Source organism: Typopeltis vanoorti, chromosome 12, assembly GCF_054136105.1.
Source record: "Typopeltis vanoorti isolate ZY-2024b chromosome 12, IOZ_Tvanoo_1.0, whole genome shotgun sequence".
Taxonomy (NCBI): Eukaryota; Metazoa; Arthropoda; class Arachnida; order Uropygi; family Thelyphonidae; genus Typopeltis; species Typopeltis vanoorti.
Window position 1 is genome coordinate 89,792,595 of NC_143560.1, and position 24,040 is coordinate 89,816,634.

Below are 24,040 nucleotides of genomic sequence, written 5' to 3' on the forward strand. Positions count from 1 at the left end.
AAGAAAACACTGATTCAGCCAGCAAGGCTTGTGGTGATGTTGTCTGCAAGAATAGAAAAATAAGAACTCAAAGGTGATCCCAGGAAGTTAGAGGCAGTGGAGGAAAAGAAGAAAGCATATCAAAAGTTCCTGGCAAATAAGTCAGCTTGTGCTCTTGGAGAATACAGGAACAAATGTGTGAAACCTAAATACTGTAAAACTAGCTAAACAAAAGTCATGGAAAGACTTTGGTAAGAACATAGAAAATAAATATCAAGAAGGTGGCAAGATATTCTGGAGGTGGTGAAGCTCAGAAATGGAGAAAAGAGTGCTGTAAAAGAAATTAGAGATGATAAAGTTGAAATGAAAAGTTGAGAAAAAGATATCCTTCATCTATGGAGTAATTGAAAAATTACTAAAGGAAACAATCAGTGACAGCACAGTGGTAAAAAAAACACTGCCAGGCATAATCAGGAATACATATCTATAATTGAAGTAGAAAAAGCCATCAAAAGCCTGAGATTTGGAAATGCAGCTGGTGTAGATGATATTCAACCAGAAATGCTAAAGTATGGAGGTTTAAAAGTCTTATAGTTCCTTCACTGCATAGTTCAGAAGGCCTGAACAGAGGGACGAATCCCAGATGATTGGAGTAGAGCTGTTATAGTACCCATATATGAAAAGGGAAATAAAACGGGATGTGAGAATTAGAGGTATTTCTCTACTAAGTGCTCCTGATAAGATTTATGCAAATATGATTGAGAAGGATTGTGGTGGAGAACAAGCTGGATTTAAGTCAAATAGTCTGTCAGGATCAGATTTTCACTTTACGACAAATAGTTGAGAAAACTTGGAAACATAACAAAGATCTGGAAAAGGCATGTGACAAGGTGCCAAGAAAGAAGCTATTCAAAACACTACAGTTGTATAGAGTCATTGGGATGTTATCTCAAGCAATACCTAATCTTTATTTGAGTTGTAAGTCTGCAGTTAGAATTGAAGGAAGTACAGGAAGATGGTTTAATGTTAAATCTGGTGTGAGACAAGAATGTATATTATCCCCTCTGTTATTCATTATCTGTATGGATCACATTATAAAGAAAAGTGGCATTAAACCTGATATCAAAATTGGCAATGTTAATCTCAACCGTTTGCTTTATGCAGATGATGTTATAGTAGTTCTAAATAAATCCACTACAAGTCTGCAAGATTCCCTGACTAGATTGAATAGCTGTTATAATAGATATGATATGAAGGTCAGCAATAACAAGAGAAAGACAATGAAATTAGGCAGAAGCATTGAAAATATCAATTGCATTGTGAATGGAGAACCTATAGAACAAGTATAACATTTCAGCTACTTAGGCATGATTTTTAATGAAGATGGTAAATTAAATATGGAAATAGACAACAGAATCGACAAAGCTGGTATGGTAGGAAGTCAAATGAATAAATTCATATGGAATAAGAGAGAAATTAGCCAGAACACTAAATTAGCTGTATACAAGACAGTGTTCAAACCAGTTTTAACTTATGGATCTGAGCTGGGTCAGAAGTAAAACATTTGACCAAAGACTAGAGACCGCAGATATGAGAGTCCTGAGAAAGATTAGGGGGTGTAAACAGGTGTCATTAATGGCAATATGAGGATATTAGGAAAGAACTCGACATTGCTAGCATCCAGGAATGTGTTAGCAGAGCTAATCTCAGGTGGTATGGTCACTTAAACTTAGAATGGGAGGGGAAAGATTAGCAAAACAAGTGTTCTCTCTCCCAGGTTTGCAGGAAGAAGGCCCAAAGGAAGATCAAGATTTAGGTGGATTGATACAGTGAACAGTGCCTTAAAAATATAAGATCGGATAATGTTGGAGCCTTGACAGGTAATAGATTGATTTGAAGGACAATTGTAGAAACGAAGTTAGTAATGATGTAAATTTTTCATGTAGTACTATCATATCCTGTACACTTCTTGAGGGTACATGTCAGTAATTTGATATTTCTGTCTTTAGAGACACTTTTTAATGTATCAATCCATCTGCATCTTAGTCTTCCTCTGTCTTTTTCCTGTCAACTTGTCAAAGAGCACTTGTTTTGCTAATCTTTTCTCTCCATTCTATTTAAGTGATCATACCACCTGAGATTAATTCTATTAACACATCGCCGAATGCTAACAATGGCAAGTTCTTTCCTAATATCTTCATTTTTAATGTGATACTGCCACTGATGCCATCTGTTGACTCCAGTAATCTTTCTCAGAATTCTCATATCAGAGGTCTCCAGTCTTTGATCAGGTGTTTTATTTTAACCCAGCTCTCAGATTCATAAGTTATAATTAGTTTGAAAACTGTCTTGTATACAGCTAATTTGGTGCTTTGAATAATTTCTCCCTTATTCCATAGAAATTTGTTTATCTGACTTCCTACTATACCAACTTTACTAATTCTGTTGTCTATTTCCATACTCAATTTATCATTTTCACTAGCTATTTTGCCTAAATAGCTGAAATGTTTTACTTTTCATGCTTTAGGTTCACCAATCATTAAATTGGGGATGTTAATGAAATTAACACTGGCAATTTTGATATCAGGTTTAATATTGCTTTCCTTTATAATGGGATCCATATAATGATAAATAACAGCAGAGATAATATATACCCTTGTCACACACCAGACTTAATATCAAACCATCTTCCTGTATCTCCTTTGCTTCTTACTGCTGATTTATAACTCAAATAGAGAGACTTGTGTATTGCTTGATATGTCCTATTTACACCGTATGACAGTTGTGTTGTGAAGTGCTTTCCTCTTGGCACCTTGTCATATGCTGTTTCCAGACCTACAAAACTTTAATACAAATCCTTGTTATATACCCATGATTTCTTAACTGTTTGTCTTAAAGTGAAAATCTGATCCTGAGAACCACTTTGGCCTGAATCCAGTTTGTTCTTCACCAAGCTTTCCTTCCTTAACTTTTCTTAGCTGTTTCAAGTGTTCTTGCATAAATCTTACCAGGAACACTCGGTAAGGAATACCTCCGTAATTTTCATAGTTTTATTTCCCTTTTCATAGATGGGTACTATGAGATCTCTGCTCTAATCATCAGGTGTGTAACAAGGGTGCACATTATATCCACTCTTATTCATTATCTATATGGATCACATGAAGGAAAGTGTATTAAATCTGATATTAGAATTGATATTAATCTTAGCTCTTTACTTTATGCAGATGATGTTATGCTTCTCAATAAATTAAAGTCTACAAGATTCCCTGCCTAAACTGAAGAACTGTCATAATAGGTTTATGAAAATCAGCAATAAAAATACAATAAAAATAGGCAGTCATTGAAAACATTTCATCTATTTAGGCATGATTTTTAGTGAAGATGGGAAATTAAATATGGAAATAGATAACAGAATTATTAAAGCTGGTATTTTAGAAAGTTGACTGAATAAATTTATATGGAATAAGAAAGAAATTAGTCAAAACACCAAATTACTGTATACAAGATGATGTTCAAAATTTATGGGTCAGAAAGCTGGGTTAGAAATAAAACTGGAGTTCTCTCATATCAGAACTCCAGTTGACAAACGGTTTTTCTCTGATATGAGATTTCTGAGAAAGACTAGTGGTGTGAACAGATGGCATCAATGGCAATATCACATTAAAAATGAGGATATTAGGAAAGAACTTGTCATCATTAGCATTCAGGAATGTGTTAGTAGAGCTAATCTCATGTGGCATGGACACTTAAATAGAATGGGATAAACAGAGAACTTAGCAAAACAAATGTTCTTTGCCAGGTTAGCAGGAAATAGATTCAGAGGAAAACCAAGATGTAGATAGATTGACACTGTAAAAAGTACTTTAAAAGACAGAAATATAAGATCTGACAATATTGAGTCTTGACAAATAACAGATTAATTTGGAAGAAAATTGTTGATCTGAAGTTAGTAATGGTGTAACTTTTTCATGTAGTACTATCATAATAAATACAATAAAGTATCATAATTAGCCAACCTGGTTGGTAGAGTGGTTAGCATATCTGCTCTCCAGCCAAAAGGATGCAGGTTCAAATCCTGCTGTAGGCATGGATGTTTGTGATTGTCTGTGGAAATGCTCGTGGTGGTGAGCGGTAGATGGCGTCAGTGTAGTTGGTGGAATGATCTGTAGAGTAGACAGTTTGACAGTATCATCATTATCATCCTGTATGCTTCCTGAGGGTACATATAAGAAATTAAACTAGCTGTATAGAAGACAGTGTTCAAACCAATTTTAACTTATAGATCTGATATTAAGGTATAGATATGATTGGTTCTGGTAAAGATTAGGAGAGTGAACAGAGATGGCATCAGTGGCAGTATCATGTTAAAAATGAGGATATCAGAAAAGAACTTAATATTGTTAGCATTTAGAAATGTGTAAGCAGAGCTAATCTCGGCTGGTATGGGCACTTAAACAGAATAGGAGAGGAAAGGTTAGCAAAACAGGTGTTCTTTGCCAGGATGGCATGAAAAGGAAAAAAAAACAGGCAGAGAAATACCAAGATGTAGGGAGATTGATACAGTAAAAAGTGCCTTAGAAGACATAAGATCTGATAATATTGAAACGTAGTAATGAAAATGTTTTTGTGTAATACTATCAGATATAAACAGATTCCAGCTTTCTTCCTATCCTCTTGCCCACACACATTGCACTGATCTGCTATAGATCTTGTGCCTTTTTGTGCATGTGTCAAATATAAAATAATATTAATAATATCCTGTGCATCCCCTGAGGGTACATATCAGGAATTTGATGATCCTCCTCTCTAAATATGTCCTAATCTTTTTTGAGGTTTGTATCAAAATATTAACATCATTTGAATGTATTTTATCCTTTATAAGATTAAATGTTCATGTCATTTTTGAAAATGGCATGCATTTAATGGCACAGAGGTCATGTGGATGTGATCATCTGGCAATTTTGTTTGTTTTATTGGCTAATAAGATGGAACACTTCAGAATTTTGACAAAAGTTCTAACTGAATGTATACTTGATAAACGTTCTTGAAATTTCTTAAATAATTGTTACAGAATTACAAAAAATGAATAAGACAACAGTGGCTGTACAATGTTTGGCTCATTCTGAAAACCTTATTTGCATTCTGTTGCACCCCCAGAAGCAGTAAACTTCTTTAATTTTTTTTCTTTTTTGTTAGTTCCATGAAGTTCCGTGAAGAAATGTACAAAAAGAAATCGTGGAGTAAATTTTTTAATATCTTCTAATCTGATCTTGGAAATGATGCACAGAAATCCTGAAGATCATCCCACTTGACATTCTTATAATTCAACACAATATTTGGAGAAGAGTGCTTGCAAGTGTTACTCTGTGGGGGAAGAATTAAACACAGGTTGCTCTTTATTGCTGAGGAAGAAGGAATTGGGTTTTTGCTACTTGCTGGATCAGTGTAATTGGAAAAGGAAATCTTGGAGTCTGAATATTAAAATATCCAAAGGTGACTCCACAATTGGGAAAGTTGGACTCGAGAATTAGGAGAATGATACAGTTAAATGAATCAGAGAAGATTAAAAAGAGAACTCCAACTTTGAAACTTTCTGGCACGGGATCTCAGAGCAAACATAAAACAAAAATTCATCATTGGGATAGAGTCAGTGGGCAATATATATATATATTGCCCACTGACTTTTTTTGTTTTTTGTTATTTGTTATTGCCCTTCTAATAGATGACATTATATATATATATATATATATATATATATATATAAGTGATTTGAAGAAACTGAAAGTTGAGTATCTGTTACTAAAAGTAGATTTAGTGTGGCAGAATGATGTTAGAACTAAGTCATATTGTAAAGTAGATCTTATTGTAAAAATTTCGGGGGTGATTTTCATGTAATCTTTTCATGATGTAGCTTAAGGCAAGTTGAAATTGGTGGGATGCAGAATATTTAATTAATGGATTCTCTGTTAAGCAATAATCATGGCAAATTTTGCCAAACTCCTCAAATCATGGCAGCAGTTGTTCAACTACATTACATACCATCCATTAGAAGACATGATGAAATAATGTCTTCTAATGGATGACATTATTTCATACATTAGAAGTCTGAAATAACCATTTTTAAAGTTGTACCCTCAAACAAAAATATCTAACTCTGAAAATATTCCTAATGTTGCAAGTTGGAACCAATGAAGGGTAAGCAGGGTTAGTTCTGGTTTGAAGTTCATAGTGGCATGACCACTTCATATCTCTAGATTTCAAATACTGAAATTCATCAGCCTGACTTCTCTGGTTAGAAATAAGGGTTGATCAAAGGTCTGGAGGTCATAAAATGAGAGTTCTGAGAAAAATTAGGATGGTATCAGTGTCCGAGCAATAACAAAAAATGAAGATTACTTGACATTATTCAAGAATGCATAAGTGGAGCATGTTTATGATGTATGTTTGCATAACCAGAATGACAGATGGAAAACAGGGATTTGAAACAAATAGATAACACTCTAAGGACACCTAAAATATGGATTGATCACAAATCTGACACTGATTTAGAAGAAAATTTAATATGAAATTGTTAACTCTTACCATCGTAAAAACAGTTGTATACAAAAAAATTGCTGTTATGATATAACAAACCATTTCTGGGGAAACTTCTCTACAACTTATGCAAACTCCTCCTCACTACAAAAAAAATGTACTCACCTCCTATTTTAATGCCCCAATAAGTCAATAGAAGTTGCATAAAGTGATTAGTGGTGTTGCATAAATAAAATTTAGTTATTTTTTATTGAATAAAAAAATATTCTGTTTTCTATTTTGTTCAGTCTACAGATATTTGCCAACTGGCAAAATCCACCTGCCACATACAAGTGAACAAACATACTTGTTTTGGCTGCCTGTGTTCCTTACAAGTTTGCTATAGTGGGAATTGAGCTTGGTGCAGTAGTTATTTTGTTAGACTCATATCTAGTACGTCTCTTGAAAGCATAAACCAAAATATTATAGTAATCCTGCTTGAGAAACTTGAAGATATTTGGTGTACATTAGCACAATGATCTGCAAGTGTTATGTTGAAAAATTTGTTTTTCCTTAATGCTTTTTTAGATCGCAGTTGGTGGGAAACACTGGATAGTCAGTGGGGTTCGAAGCTGAATTGTGAATTTGTGGTGACTGGTTGCAGAAAGGGGGGGTATGTAGTTTTTAAGGAGAGTAATAAGCTTGAATGAACATTGTCCATGGACAAATTGATTGGAAAGACTTGAGGCAGAGGCTTCATACCTACATACTGCTGAGCAAATTGATTAACAACTCATCTCTTACCAGTCTTATTGCAAATAGATTTTCCAGCGTGGTTGGCTGACTGGCACCCACTCCAGCAGGATACAGGTTTGAATCTCACCATGGGAATGGATGTTTGTAAATGTCTTTAGGTAGGAGATGAAAATTCATCTCCTGCTGTTGAGACTACTGCCTCCTTATTGGAGGCCCATCGAGTTGCTTGAAACAAACATGAAATTCCCTTGGCATTAGGTATTTCCAAAAATTAAATTTTAGCCATACTTATGTGCATGCATGTGTTTAATTGCAAAATTTTGCAGTGCAGCTAATTTTGTATGATTTTTTTTCTTTCCTGTATCCATAATTGTCTTAAATAAATCTTTAAGAATCTCATTCATTACATTCACTTATTTTCATTTCAGAAATAAAAGTTGTAAAACAAAATCAATATTTAATATGAAAAAACCACACATTTATTTATATAAACTGTAACAAAAAAAAAAAAAAACTTTCCTACTACCACACCAACACGACTTAGTTATTGTTATTGTCAGAATTTGAAAATTGTAAATTTCAGTAAAGGACTCCTTTCAAGAATTTACAAGTTCAGATTTCCCCCAAAACACACACACATACAGTCAGTTTTAAATGACATTTTTCTTTAACTTGGACTGGGAAAAAAAAGAAAGAAAAAGCTTCATTTAAAATAAATTAATGGTATCGTTGTGGGTTCATCCATTTTTTAAAAAAATTCTCTTGAGCTTCTTAAATTTACTTGAAGAAAAAAGATCACTTCTTTGCAAGCTTCTCTCTCTCTCTCTCCTATTCTCTCAAATTTTTATTTTTTCTTAAGCTGGAGAGGGAAAAAAATCAATTTTCTTTTAGAAAATAGGCAATAAGAACAAGCTAATAGAACTTTTTGTTAGCTGTACAGCATTTGGAAAGCCATACTATTTTGTGAACCGTTCTTGTCTCAAGATGCTGTTCTCTTCTTATTTCTGTTATATATATGATTCACTATCTCAAATATTACACAAGTAGTGCTATTAATATAAAAAAAGTTAAAATTCTGATTCCATGTGTAATTATGTTCTAAAAGAAAGTTTTCTTCAAACTATTACATATTAATCTTTAAAAATGTTTGATGCCCTTAGATCTTGAAAAAAAAAAATCTAAATATATAGAAACTCAAAATTGAAAGATAATCTTTCAGATAAATCTGTTGGACTCTTTTCCCATTTAAGTCTCTTTCCTTTTGAATGTCAACACTATTTTACAGCTGTTCATAATGAGTTGTGCTGATTCCTGGAGGGATGCATGCATGAGAGTTCTAGTTGAATGTGTGTGAAATAAGAAACAACTTTGTTATGCAGGTTCTGTGTGTTAAAGGAAAATACGTTTTTGTTATCTGCAGAAAAAATCCTTGAGCTTAAGAACTCCATGTGTGTTAGAGCTCAATTGTCATTACAAAACATGGAATTTTATTGATATAATAACATTAACTTTTAACATAAGTTGCTTAAACACTAATAACATATTAAAAAAAAAAAAGAACGAGAGGTACAAGAACCTATAGCACATTGGTGAAGCCTATGGAGTGAAAGTCAGGATTCTCAATCCTGACCTGCACCCCAGAAAAGAAATCTTAACATTTTTCTTAGAGCTAGAGCTTGTAGTCATAGGGAAACACATTATCAGGAAGCCTTCATAATGTGTTTAAGCCTCACAACAGAGGTAGATGGAATAAATGAAGAGAAGCAGGTTCGGTGTGTTTACAGTTGTACTGAAAAGGGATACTGGGTTGGACAACTGCTTCTGCTCTTGTTTTAATCAACTCTCCTCAGCATAGGAATGATGTTTGCTAGTTCACTGAGGCAATGACCATGCAGCTTCCTTTTTGAAGAGAAGCTGAGCTTGAACATCTGTGAGATTGTCGAAGTGACTTCATGGGGGGGAAAAGGTTCCTAATAGATTATTTCTATAAAATAGAATTAACAGTATTATGCTGTAAATGGAGAAGAGGAATAATCTTAAATAATCATCAGTTACTCTTCACTTCCATTAGAATACTAGTGTCACATTTGGAATGATGCACCAAAATCCTCTCCAAAAATACTTGGTGCCATTCAGAAAAGGGCAGTCTGGACCTGGGTGATGTTCTCAGTTTTCTTTCTGTTATGTCTTTTCTATAGCTGTTTTTTCTGGGCATACTGTCTACCATTATTCCACCACTCTCCTTTAAGTTCAGAAAAACACAAGCATCTGCTGGTCAACATCATACACAGTACAGCTTCAAATCTGGAACAAGGTTCCATCCTTCCTTTCATTCTAGTCTACAATGTGGAGCCTATTATAAGAGTGTTTGAGTTAGCCATTCTCTGAGAAGTCCAAAGGTCTCTCTACCCTTTAGCCTTTCTTAAACTTTTTCATCTGTTTAAGAAACATATCTTCTAACTTCTTCACTCTGTTGACAGTGAAGACCTTCGCAACCACTTGTATACAACGTTCATTAAAAAAAAAAAGTCATTAAAATACAGTGAAATTTTTAAAAAAAATGGTGTTTCAAGCAAAAATAGAAGAAATATATCAATAGTCTAATCTTTAAAGGTACCTGTGGCATAACTATAAATGATAAATTGCACGATAATCAGAGGGATAAAACTAGTCTTGTCCATAGATGTAAGTTTAAATACGAACGCCTTTTCAAAGAAAGTTGCGAAGCCCTTTTACATCAGCCAAATCTGAATCAAAATTATCGTGTCTCTCTCCCAAAAGTTTTGAAGATTCTTATCTTATGTAACCATCAAAGAAACAATTTTTAAGAATTATGTAATATTTATTAATATTAATTTCTAGCATGCAGCAACCATTTTTAATTGGTAATCCACCGTCTGTTATGTACTTTGTATTCCATTCCTTTGAATTGCTTGTCTACACTAATGTACTGTTAATTTTAGTAAGAAATATTTGTACCTTTATGTCATTAAAGTTAATTACTGTAGTTATTATGTAATTTATTATTTATTATTATTTAAATATATCAATAGATAATGTACATCCTTATCTTACACCCAATTTAACATCAAACCATCTTCCTCTACCTCCTTCAATTCTAACTGTTGACTTAAAACTCAAATATAGACCTAGTACTTCTTGATATAATGTCCCATTTACACCATATTACTGTAGCAGTTTGAACAGCTGTTCCTCTTGACACCTTGTCATATACCTTTTCTAGATCTACGAAACTTGAATACAGATCCTTCTTACATTCCCATGAATTCTCTGCTACTTGTCTGAAAGTGAAAATGTGATCTTGACTACCTCTAGTTGGCCAAAATTTAGCTTGTTCCTAAGCAAGCTTCCCTTCTACAATTTATCTTAGCTGTTTCTCAAGTATGCTTGCATAAATCTAACCAGGAGCATTCATGAGTGAAATTCATCTGTTATTCTCATATGCAGTTTCATTTTCTTTTTGACCAGACCTTCTTAATTATGCAGTGCAGCCACTGTTAAACTTTCATACCTCCATAATTGACTATTTCTCTCCAAATATCTACTTGAACTACCTTTCCGCATTTCAGGCTTTTAATGGCTCTTTCTACTTCAACTATTGATATGCATTCCTGCTGAGTGTTTTCTATAACCATTTAGTCATTGCTTGTTTCATTTAGTAATGTTTCAAAGTAATTACTCCAGATATCTATGTTTCATCTTTAATTTCTTTAAAGAAGCTGCAGAATCCTTATGCTAAGATGCCAGGGTTAATAGGATTTAGTTTTCATGTTTCAAGCAAGTAAATATGTCTAACCTAGGACATGTCTTAACTCTGTACATATAAACAGTTAACTAATGTTCACAAATAGTACATACTGGTTCTTTTGTAATTTGTATATTGGATTTTTGGTTTACATCTGCCTAAAAAATTGAATTTTAGTTAGGCAGATGATATGGCATAATACATATGCAGTATTAAGTTTTTTCATGGTATCATTATAGTGCTTGCAATCAATGTTCCCCTCTAAGCTGCACTCATCTGCATCCACACAGTAGCCTCACTTAATCTGTGCACAAGACTCAGTCTTCTGCTCACAGCCAGATATGATGCACCAACAGTTTTTGTTATTGTAGCATTTAATGAAGTAGATTAGTAGTCAGTGATATTTAAAAAGTTTCCAAAACATATGCTGTAATGATCAATGTGTGATAATCATGGAGGTGCTTAAGGGTCAAAGCTGTATAACTGAGAGGAGACCTCCACATAGCCTTTAAAGGAATGCGGAGAACCGATCAGGGCTTCTGACCTAATGTCCAATCCTCACCTTCTTGTGGTGCACCCTGTTGGGTATCTACTTTGATACTGAACGAACAAGGATGGGCTGGCAATTTGGGATTTAGCCGACCAAATTGTATTCTTATTGGTTAAACCAAAATAAAAAATGATGGTACAACATGACAAAATTTCATGCTGGCTGGGGCATCGCCCAGTTAAACAAGGCCCCCATTGTTTTTGCCAGGGAACCAGGGCAAACAGCGAAAAGTCAGCTACTGGAACAAATCTGAAAACAAACCCCAACTCAACATCACAAGAGTTAAAGATCGGTACTATCAATGTAAGAAGCCTGAATGGCAAAGAAATGGAGCTAGCTGAGGAATTCGATAAGTACCAGATCGACATAATAGGGGTGACTGAAACAAAAAAGACCAAAACGGGTGAGATCTTTCTGAGCAATAAATACAAAATGTTATATTCAGGCAATGACAATCAAGGAAAAGAAGGAGTAGCCATAATATTCAATACAAAATATGAGGCTAATCTTCTTGAATGACAGTCAGTCTCAAGTAGAGTAATGTGGGCAAATATGAGAATGGGGAACTGGACAATGAGACTTATTTGTGCCTGTGGTCCCACAGAAGGTTCTACTAAGGTAGAAGTGGAGGAATTTTTTGACGCTTTAGAAAAAGCAACCGACACAATGAAAAATGAAAAGTTGGTCCTTGTTGGGGATCTAAATAGCAGAGTAGGAAATGATTGTGAGACATACAAAAATATTTTGGGAAAATTTGGAGAAAAGAGCAAAGCTAATAATAATGGCAAATATCTGTTGGATTTCTGCTCAGGACATGGACTGGTTATTACTAACACCATGTTCCAACATAAAAATGTGCACAAATTCACATGGAGAGAAGAGGCTAGGAATAAGAAAAGTCTCATTGAATATGTTATTATTGATAGTGATGTTTTCTCCCTGGTGCAGGACACCAGAGTGTACAGAGGATTTGAAATTGGAAGTGATCACTATTTAGTCTTGAGCAGGATAAAATTGAATTTCATATTGAAAAGAATAACATGTAAGAAAGTTTTAAAGCGAATAAAAGTTGAGCAGCTCTCAGATGTGAACTGTAGACTAAAATACAGAAAGATTATTGAAAATAAAATAAAAGAGTTTGAGAACAGGAATCAAACCTTGGAGATTTCAATGGCAAACTCTGAAGAAAACATTGATTGATTCTGCCAGAGAGGCATGTGGCGAGGTTGTGTGCAAGGATAAAAAAAAATCAGAACTCCCTGGTGGACACAGGAAGTTAAAGAGGCAGTGAAGGAAAAGAAGAAAGCATATCAAAAGTTCCTGGCAAATAAGTCAGCTTTTACTCTTACAGAATACAGAGACAAATGTAAGAAAGCTAAACAGTGTGTAAAACTAGCTAAAGAAAAGTCATGGGAGGACTTTGGCAAGAATATAGAAAATAAATATCAAGAAGGTGGCAAAATATTCTGGAGGTTGTTGAAGAAGCTTAGGAATGGAGGAAAGAGTGCTGTAAAATGAGTTAGAGATGATATAGGTGACATGAAAACAGGAGAAAAAGATATCCTTGAAGTATGGAATAATTACTTTGAAAAACTGCTAAATGAAACAAGCAGTGATGACAGCATAGTGATAAAAAAATACTGACCAGGCATGCAGTCAGGAATACATATCCATACTTGAAGTAGAAAAAGCCATCAAAGGCTTGAAATGTGGAAAGGCAGCAGGAGTAGATGATATTCGACCAGAAATGCTGAAGTATGGTGGTATAAAAGTCTTACAGTGGCTGCACTGCATAGTTCAGAAAGCCTGGACAGAGGGACGAATTCCCGATGATTGGAGTAGAGCCCTCATAGTACCTATATATAAAAAGGGAAATAAAACTGAATGTGAGAATTACAGAGGTATTTCCCTACTGAGTGTTCCTGGCAAGATCTATGCAACTATACTTGAGAAACGGTTGAGAAGAATTGTGGAAAAAAAGCTTGAAGAACAAGCTGGATTCAGGCCAAATAGAGGTTGTCAGGATCAGATCTTCACTTTACGACAAATAGTTGAGAAAGCATGGGAATATAACAAAGATCTGTATTTAAGTTTTGTCGATCTGAAAAAGGCATATGACAAGGTGCCAAGAGAGAAGCTATTCAATACGCTACAGTTATATGGTGTCAATGGGGCATTATATCAAGCAATACTTAGTCTTTATTTGAGTTGTAAGTCAACAGTTAGAATTGAGGGAGGTACAGGAAGATGGTTTAATGTTAAATCTGGTGTGAGACAAGGATGTACATTATCCCCTCTGTTATTCATTATCTATATGGATCACATTATGAAGGAAAGTGGTATTAAACCTGATATCAAAATTGGAGATGTTAATGTCAGCTCTTTGCTTTATGCGGATGATGTTATACTTCTAAATAAATCCGCTACAAGTCTGCAAGATTCTCTGACTAAATTGAATAGCTGTTGTAATAGATATGGTATGAAGGTCAGCAATAAAAAGACAAAGACAATGAAAATAGGCAGAATCATTGAAAATGTCAACTGTGTTGTGAATGGAGAACCTGTGGAACAAGTAAAACATTCCAGCTACTTAGGCACAATTTTTACTGAAGATGGTCAATTAAATATAGAAATAGACAACAGAATCAGCAGAGCTGGTATGGTGGGAAGTCAATTGAATAAATTCATATGGAATAAGAGAGAAATTAGTCGGAACACTAAATTAGCTGTATACAAGACAGTGTTCAAACCAGTTTTAATTTATGGATCTGAGAGCTGGGTTAGAAGTAAAACACTTGACCAAAGACTAGAGACCGCAGATATGAAAGTCCTGAGAAAGATTAGAGGCGTGAACAGATGGCATCAATGGCAATATCATATTAAAAAAGAGGATATTAGGAAAGAACTTGACATTGTCAGCATCCAGGAAGGCATTAGCAGAGCTAATCTCAGGTGGTATGGTCACTTAAATAGAATGGGAGAGGAAAGATTAGTAAAACAAGTGTTCTCTGCCAGGTTGGCAGGAAAACGACCCAGAGGAAGACCAAGATATAGGTGGATTGATACAGTACAAAGTGCCTTAGGCGATAGAAATATAAGATCTGATAATGTTGGAGTCTTGACAAGTAACAGACTGATTTGGAGGAAAATTGTAGATAGGAAGTTAGTAATGATGTAATTTTTTTCATGTAGTTCTGCCATATCCTGTACACCCCTTGAGGGTACATGGCAGGAATTTGATGATGATGGTGATAATCATGATGTTATTAAGAAACTTAAAGCTGCAAGTTTTTTTAAGTGTCATGGCTAAATGAATTTGTTGAAACTGAGATTGATATGTGTGCATATATTTCATCTACAATCATATTTTCACTAAATAAGAATACATACTTCTCACTATTTTTTAAGATAATTTTGAGGGCTTATGTGTAAACTGTTATTCCCCTTTTTACCCAAAAAAAACATCTGCTACCTTCGGCTCAGGTCAACCTAACTGCAGCTCAGAAGACATGATTTGTGCATTTGCTTCCATTACTTAAAGGGAAATGTTGCTTGCAGTACAAATTAATACACAGGATTAGTTTAAAAAAAAAAAAAAAGTCTCTACAAACTAGAACTTGTAACAAACTTCCAAGAAATCCCAACTTAGTCTTTTAGGCACAAAATACTATTCTGAAACAAATTCATTATAGCAAACTATACCAGATTATTCCTTAAGGCCTTTTTTTAATTTTTTTTTTTTTTTTATAAGTTGAATATATGTGCATGCATAAAGAATACTAAATTTTGTTTACCTCAGGTGCTTTGATACCTAGATAAGTTTTGCCTTTTTTTCTTTCTCTGTAAGGTGTCATCCAGCATTTTAACTGTTGATATGAAATACTGACTGCAGTGAATCACATGTGCAGACTGGGTTCAAGAAATTACTTGACAAAAGCTGTAATAGTTTATGGATTACTAGTTTAGTACACTGATTTGCTTGACGCAGTTATGTTCATCCAAAAGAACATTACGACAATTTTAAAAGAAAAAAAAATTATTTTTGAGAAAAATATTTCATAATAAGTGATACTGTGAATATATGTGTGTGTGTGTGTGTATTTATTTATTTATTTTTCCTAAATTTCAGTCGAACACTAACAGCTGTTCATGATGCTATTCTTGAAGATCTGGTGTTTCCTGCTGAAATTGTTGGCAAGAGAATTCGCATCAGATTAGGTGGATCACGCATTACTAAAGTTCATTTAGACAAAAATCAGCAGACAAATATTGAACATAAGGTGTGTAATTTATAAAATTTTAACTGTTAGTGGTATTTTAAAATCATTTTAAATATCTAAAACTACCATTAAAAGGAAGAATTATGAAGGTAGCCAAGAAGTTCTACTTTTTATAATTATGAGGTGCTTAGAAATCAAAGGGGCACTAGTGATGAAAACTTAGTTTGGAGAAAATCGAAGTCAGTATGTATAGAAAATTCCATGTAGCATGATAAGTATCTTACAAGCCAATTATGTGGTTTTCTTACCCATGCTTATGTCTTTTTTTCCAGAAAAACAGGAAAAAAAAAAAAATTGTCTATCACTTTAGCTATCTGTTTCTGCAATTAACTTTTTTTTTTTTTCCAACATGTCAATTTGTACCCCCTTGGCTTCTAAGCACCTCATTTGTTTTAATGTTTTGACTATTATGCTAATAACCACTTCCTCCATTCCTACTTGGTGAACATTAAGCAGCATTTTAAAGCTACATTTTTGTCACATCTGTGTGCAGTCTTTTGAAATCATTAGACTGACATATGTTGAGTTTGGGTTTTATGCTCTTAATTAAGCAGACCTAATAATCTTATATTGTCAACTTGTGTGCATATACATGAGCAAAGGAAATAAGCATGCTTTCATTTCATAAAACAACTTTTGCTGAGTGTACTAGCTACTAAGGTGGCTCCTTTTTGGAATTTTCTGTCATTGTTTAATTGCTGTTCCATTTTTGTGTTGAAGATGCTTATGAAACAGATGAAAATTTTACAAACAAACATAATTTTCCATGTGAGCTTTCTGTTTTTTGTATTTTATTCTTATCTTTGAAATGCTAACATAATACCAAACCTACATAAGCTATTCTGATCTCTGACTTGAAGCTTGATTTCCTGTAATCCAAATTCCCTAACAATGAAGTTATATATTTGTAACTTTAATGTTCACAATGACTGGCTCCCTCTTTCCAATTCTGCTGACCAAGCTGAAAAAGAAACAGAGGTATTGCTGTAAGCATTGACCTAAAGCAAATCGTTCATCTTCCGACCAGAATTTCTGACAATCCTTTTCGCTTTATTTTTATGCAACTCCCACCTGCGAAAGGTCAGCCTTTAACTATGGTACTTACCTAACACTTTGGATTTTCTTCTTGACATCTCCTTCAGGTACACTGATCAGGTGATCATTCCTCTTAGTAATTCAGATCACTCTCATCCAAGTTTCTTCTCTAGGAAAATGCCTTTCCTCTCATTCATAGCCTTCTGTACTTTGGGACTACAATGCCAAATGAGAAGATCTCAGACTTGTTCCTCCTTTCCACAGTTATGGCTGTTTCTTTTCTCCACATCCATGTTGGAGTGAAGGTCTTCATTCCCTACTCTGTTCAAAATTCCACCTTGTATCTAAGTTATATTTTCCAAGAAAAGAAAACAGCTCATAAGCGGCATAAGAACAAACATTTCAGCTTCATTCACAACCTATGCTGAAGTTCGCAATCTTGCAGAACCATAATTGACAGGACTAAGTCTGACTTTGAAATGGTCGAATGTTGGATTGCCACTGTACCTTCTGGTCCTTCATAAATGCACTGCACACAACTTTTGTCCATCTCTGCTGCTTCCACCTTTCACCCAAATGGTAGTGTTACAGCATCAAAAATAAAGCTGGCCTCGCATCATGCATAGATGATCAAAGCAAATTATTTCCTTTACTCAGAGCATTGCCTTACATCTTTCTTGTAGTATTCCACTAGAAAGACGTCGGAAGAATCTTGAACAGCTTGTATACCAAAAAAAGACTTCTGGTCATGATAGAATCACAACAAATGTACTCAAGAGATGTTCTGAACTAACATTCTTTATCATCTATACATTATATTATACCTAACTGGCATCTACCCTACAACATGGAAGTAAACCCTATATACAGCCAAAGAAACAGTGATAAATTTCTGACATCAAACTGTTGACCTGTTGCTGTCACTTCAGGTGTCTAAAGTAATTTTAGGTGAGAGATGAATTTCATTGCCCAGTGCGAGACCATGTCCTGCTTATTGGAGGCACTGAAGTTGCTTGAAGCAGTTCTATGTTTGGTCTCTAGAATAGGATTTCTGGAGTATGTAAAAAAAAAAAAAAAAAGTTAAAAATACATAATTGGTCTTAGCCCACCCATGGTACAAATGTAGTATAGGTTTGCAGTTAACCTTTTGTGGGGTGGGAACCACCAAAAAAAAAAAAAAATTACCAATAGTCATCTTCACTACCTGGAAAACTCATCCAATCAGTGACCACCAATATGGACTTCACAAATCAAGATTCACAACAGATAAATAAATTAAGATGCTAAGAAATTTTATTCTTGGTTTAATCTTTTATCCAAGTGTAATCAAAGTTTACATGTGAAATATCTTCACTACTGGGCTAATTGTATATAGATGCTAATGACTTCACATCATTGCATTAGTATCTCATAATGCAAAGAACACACTTTTACAGACGTGTATAATGCCATGCCTTATGGGAAGGGTCACTGCCCAGACCTTTTTATGAGAAATATGACTTCTACATTACTTCAACCTTGGTATCTCCTCTGATTCTGGCTCCCACTCATGAGAGCTCAGTAAAGATCAAAACCAGTGTGCCTAGTGTCCTTACCGTAATGCATAGCATTATATATGACCAAAAAGTGTGTGTTTTGCATTATGGGATACTAAGGCAATTGATGTGAAGTCATTAGCCTCTATATACAAGTAGCCCAGTCGTGAAGATACTTCATGTGCAAACTTTGTTTGCTTGCACTTGGATAAAGGATTAAACCAAGAGTATAATTTCTTTGCATCTTTAATTTAGAGTTTAATGAATGGAAAAACTTTCACTACCCACAACAGATCTCCTTACCTATATCACTTACCTTTCGACATGTACCATGGAAAGGTTTAGAGAACATTTTGGTATTGAAGACTTCTCAGAAAATTGCCATCTTATGGTCTGTCTTCCTCACTTTGTAATTGGATTGCCAGTTTTCTCTTAGTTGTTCACTGTATGATGGTGGAGAATGTTCTCCAGATTTTACTCTTAATGCAGGTGTTCCTCAGATTTCTTATATCACCCACACCCTTCCTCATACATAAATGACCTGATCTCAAACTCTATTCATAGCTGTTCTGAAGATAGTACTCATAGAACAAACCTTACAGTGCTCAAACATGGCTTCAGGATTATCTGTAATAAGTGTTCTAAATACTGATTTTCACGCCATCCTTTGCCATACTATTTTCATTGTCTTTTTTTTTATTTAATTTAGTCAGGGAATCCTGCAGACTTACTGGATTTATTCAGAAATATAGAATCATCTGCATGAAGCCAAATTAGCATCTCCAATCTTCATATCAGATTTACTACTGCTTACTTTTATAATGTGATCAATATAGATGATGAATAACAGTGGAGATGATATGCACTCTTGTCTCACACTTGACTTAACATGAAATCATCTTTGTGTACCACCTTCAGTTCTAACCGCTAACTTACAATTATAGACTATATAATAGGCAATAGCCTGTTGTTATAATGTCTCACTTACACTATATAACTGTGGCATTTTGAACACCGTTTTCTCTTGGCACCTTGTAATATGCTTTTTCCAGATCTACAAAACTTGCATCCTTGTTATATTCCCGTGATTTTTCAACTGTTTGTCTTAAAGTGAAAATCTGATCTGACAACCTCTATTTGGGATGAATCCAGCTTGTTCTTCAAGCTTCCTTTCCACAATTTTTATTAACATTTTTCAGGTATACTTGCATAAATTTTAACAGGAATCACTCAGTAGGGAAATTTCTCTGTAATTCTTGCAGTTTTATTTCCCTTTTTATAGATGGGTAGGGAAATTTCTCTGTAATTCTTGCAGTTTTATTTCCCTTTTTATAGATGCTAAGAAATTTTATTATGAGAACTCTACTCCAAACTGAAACCCAACCCTCTGACCAGGTCTTCTGAATTATACAATGGAGGCACTGTAAAACTTTTATATCTCCATATTTCAGCATTTATGGTTGAATATCATATACTCTAGCTGTCTTCTCACATTTCAGGTTAATAGCTTTTTCTACTTCATGTATTGATATGCATTCCTGCTGAGTGTTTTCTACTAATTTTTCACTGCTTGTTTCATTTAGCAATCTTTCAAAGTAATTATTTGACATATAGAATATCTTCACTTTTCCTGTCACCTTTATCCTATTCCTTTTATTATACTCTTAACTCCATTTCTATCTTTTTCAATAGCCTCCAGAATATTTTGTCACTTTCCTGATATTTATTTTCTTTGTTCTCACTGATTTTCACACCATCCTTTGCCATACTATTTTCCTTTTTTTTTAATTTAGTCAGTTAAAGTTTTCCCATGATGCTAAGGCAATTGATGTGAAGCCATTAGCCTCTATATAAAGTAGCCCAGTCACGAAGATACTTCACTGAAAACTTTTTGTTTAGCTAATTGTACACAGTACTTTGCTTTCTTACATTTTTCTCTGTATTCTCTAAGAGCATAAACTGACTTACTTGCCAGGAACTTTTAATATGCTTGCTTCTTTACCTTGACTGCCTCTTTAACTTCCAGTGTCCACCATGGAGTTCTGATTTTTCTATCCTCGCAAACAACTTCTCAACATGCCTTTCTGGCTGAATCAATAACGTTTTCTTCAGGGCTTGCCACTGAATCTCCAAGATTTGGTTCCTGTTCTCAAACACTTTTGTTTTTTTTCTTGAATAATGTTTGTGTATTTTAGTCTACAGTTCACATCTGAGAGTTGCTCACTGAATCTCCTTTGCACTCATTCCTCTAATTAATGGTGGTGCAAATTGATCTTGGTTGCTTCACCTTTATCATGTACATGCAGATTCAAAGCTGGATTAAGAGTCCCAAATTTTGCAAGGCAGAGTAGCTTGCAGTGGGTTGGATCCTATCCTACTGGTGCTTTTTTTTTTCCCACATTACTTTCTGGTAAATTTCTTTCTAAAATATGGGTGATCTATAATATCCTCTATTTTAATATACAGTCGGCAAAGACTGGAGAGCACTGAGTTCTGAGAAAAATTAGAGTGAACAAAGGGCATCAGTGGTACAGTATTAAAAATTGAAGATATTGGGAAGGAATTTAATATTGTTAGCACTTAAGAATATGTGAACAGACTAATCCCAGGTGGTGTAGTTACCTAAACAGAATGGGAATGGAAAGGTTAGCAAAACAGGTTTGATGCAAAGATAAAAAGACCCAGAAGAAAACCAAAATCTAGATGGAATGATGTAGTCAGAAGTACCCCAGAAGACTGAAATATAAGATTTGACAATATTAATGCTGACAAGTGATAGGCTAATTTTTAGGAAAATTGTTGACAGGGCATTAGTAATGTAAAACTTTATCATGTAGTACTTTTAGTATCCTATACATCCCTTAAGGGGTGTATATCAGGATGTTGATGAACTAAGAGTGGTTATAATTTAGTTGTAACAGGCTGTTGATCCTAACACATAAAGGGGAAGATAAAATGCTTTTAGGGTTATAGACAAAATCAAAAATTTTGTCTATAACTTTGTTTCAGAAAAAAAAATAAGTAGTGTGTGAGACATTGATAATGGAACATTGAATGACATGTTCTTGTTGCTGCTGGGTGTTTCTACTTTTTGCATCTCTTGTCAGTGAATGTTGAAATAGTTTAGATCTGAGGGAAGTGTAAAATTTGTTTAGTGATATCTATATATTATTATCTGAGACTGCCAGGAACTCAAGGACTCATCGAGAGTCCTTGACTCTCTTGAATCAAGGACTCATCTATACAACAAAAAAATTTCATCAATGATATAACACCATTCAGAAGTTTATAGACCTGTTATTTCACCCCTCTTTCTCCTGTTAACCAGAGTCTGTAATCCACATACTTGCAATCTGTCCTCATAATCTAAATCCCATAATCTGGATATAATCTTTAACTCTTTCCACAGCTTCTTTATTCCCTTGGAATCTGGGAGACCAAATCTGCACAACAATCCAGGTGTGGTCTTATCAAGACCTTTATAAAGATTCAAACGACTTCTTTATCCTTAGGTGTAAAGGCTCACTTCAACATCATAATTATCCTCTGAGTTGTATTTACAACTTTTTGCTATATGACTTCTGAATTTCAAATTCCTATCCACAGTACTCCAAGATCCCTAGCCTCATCAGTTTCTTGGAGCATAACCCCAGTAAGTGCTGGATATCAGTAGCATCCCTGATTGCCCTGACTATATTTGCATAATCAGCAAAAAATTGTACATATCTTGTTAGACCGTCCTTTCCTAATGTCATTAATGTATAGATTGAACAACAATGGCCCAAGAAATGAACCCTGAGGTACACCACTGGTCACCTTAAATCTGGCAGATTCACATCCCCACTGTATACCATATTTTGATATCTCTTAACAGTTCACTTATCCAAGCTATTAGTGTATATTCCAATCTCATATTCTCTAGTTTATGCAACAGCCTTTCATGTGGCATCATATCAAATGCCTTAGCAAAGTCCAACAGTATCATAGTATATCCATTCTCTTTATCCAACTCAGCTGTAACATTGTTATAAAACATGAGCAAATTGCTACTCTTTCAGAGTATAGCTTGTTTGTTTATCCATTTCTGTATGCAAGTTCATACCACCTTCTCCAAAATCTTCGCTGCCACACTAGAGATACTGATAGGTTGGTAGTTAGACACATTAGGTTTTGCACCACTCTTATACAATGGAACTATTATACATTCCTGTGGTATCATTCCTGAGCTTGAGACTTTTGAGTCATACAAACAAATGAGAGGCCTAGCCAATTCGGTTGAACATTCCTTTAGCAAGCATGCTGTTATTCCATCTGTCCCTATTGACAAATTCTTATTCAGGTTATGCAACAGCACTTCAATCTCATTTTCCTCCACCTCTAACTCTTCATCCAATGTAGCAGTAGCACTATGCACCATGTTACACACACCTGGTTGATATATTTTAGCAAAGTGAGCACTCATTAATTGCACAGTCTCATTAGCCCTCTGACGCTAGAGTACCATCTGTATTCAGTAAAGTTATTCTTCCACTTTCATTCTTTCTTTTGCTTGTGGCATAACAATAAAATTCTTTTGGATTGCCTTCAGCCTAAAATCCTAGGGATACATTCAGATACTGCCTCATTTAAGCACTTTTTCAAAGATGCCCATGCACTGCTGACATTTTTTCCATTCAGTAACTGATATGAGACCAACGATAGTATTCTCCTAAGTCGATCATAATTTCCAGATTTATAGTTCAGCATGTAACCTATTCTAATGGGAACATCAGTATAATTAGATACTTTCCAAGAAAGCACTGCATGATCACTGTCACCAACTGGTGATAAGTCATATTCTTAAGAGACCCTCTTCTGATGCTATGAACAAATCTAAAGATCTTTGACCTCAAGTTCTTGCTTTCACGTGCTGCTTGAGAAAGTTGTGTACAACAGTTCAATAAATTCTTCTTATTCTTATCATGAAATTTCTCTTCTACCTAATTAATTGGATAATTAGTCACCCATAATGATCACTCATTTACTATCCTTAAGGCTAAATTGGCAATGTTTCTTCATCCCTTGCAACTGAGCCGCTGGGTATGTAGCAACATCCCCACCATATATTTCATTCTGTTAGCCTCCACTTCACACCAGAATAGCCTCGAACTCACCTCTGCATGGGACATTGTTACAATCATTGCTTTCATTTCTACCCTAACTGGACTTAAGTCATCTGATATCATTAGTAGTTCTCTCCCTCCCCCCCCCCCCCCTCCTATCTCTTCTGTCATTACTAAAAATAGTATACCCATTACACTTGATCCCAGTTACCATATCTGATATTCTAATAGCCAGGTTTCACTAATGCCAACAATCTTGGGCCGTGTCATATTCAGTCAAGCATTGAATTCAACCCTTTTGTTTCTGATGCTCCTAGCATTTGTGTATACAGCAAATTATCACCTAGCCTATTCTTATAATTAATATGCAATCTATTTTCCCTCATTGTAGAACTTTCTCTTTTTCCTCCCCAGACATACTCAAAAGAACCCAAAGCATCTGTTTCTACTCCTTTGCCAGATACATAACCATGTTCGAAGTCATTCACATCTTTATCATGTTTGCATGCCATAGCTGAACTTTC

General features: G+C 34.7%; 1 protein-coding gene across 1 annotated transcript in view; it reads left to right on the top strand.

Annotated features, from left to right (window-relative positions):
• LOC150100987 (small ribosomal subunit protein eS7-like) overlaps positions 1-24,040 on the top strand; it is a 92,335-nt gene that overhangs the window by 64,054 nt on the left and 4,241 nt on the right. The window contains exon 5 of the mRNA XM_090401724.1: positions 15,694-15,844. Within this exon, the coding sequence (XP_090257850.1) occupies positions 15,694-15,844 (151 nt within the window). The remainder of the gene's footprint in view (positions 1-15,693; positions 15,845-24,040) is intronic.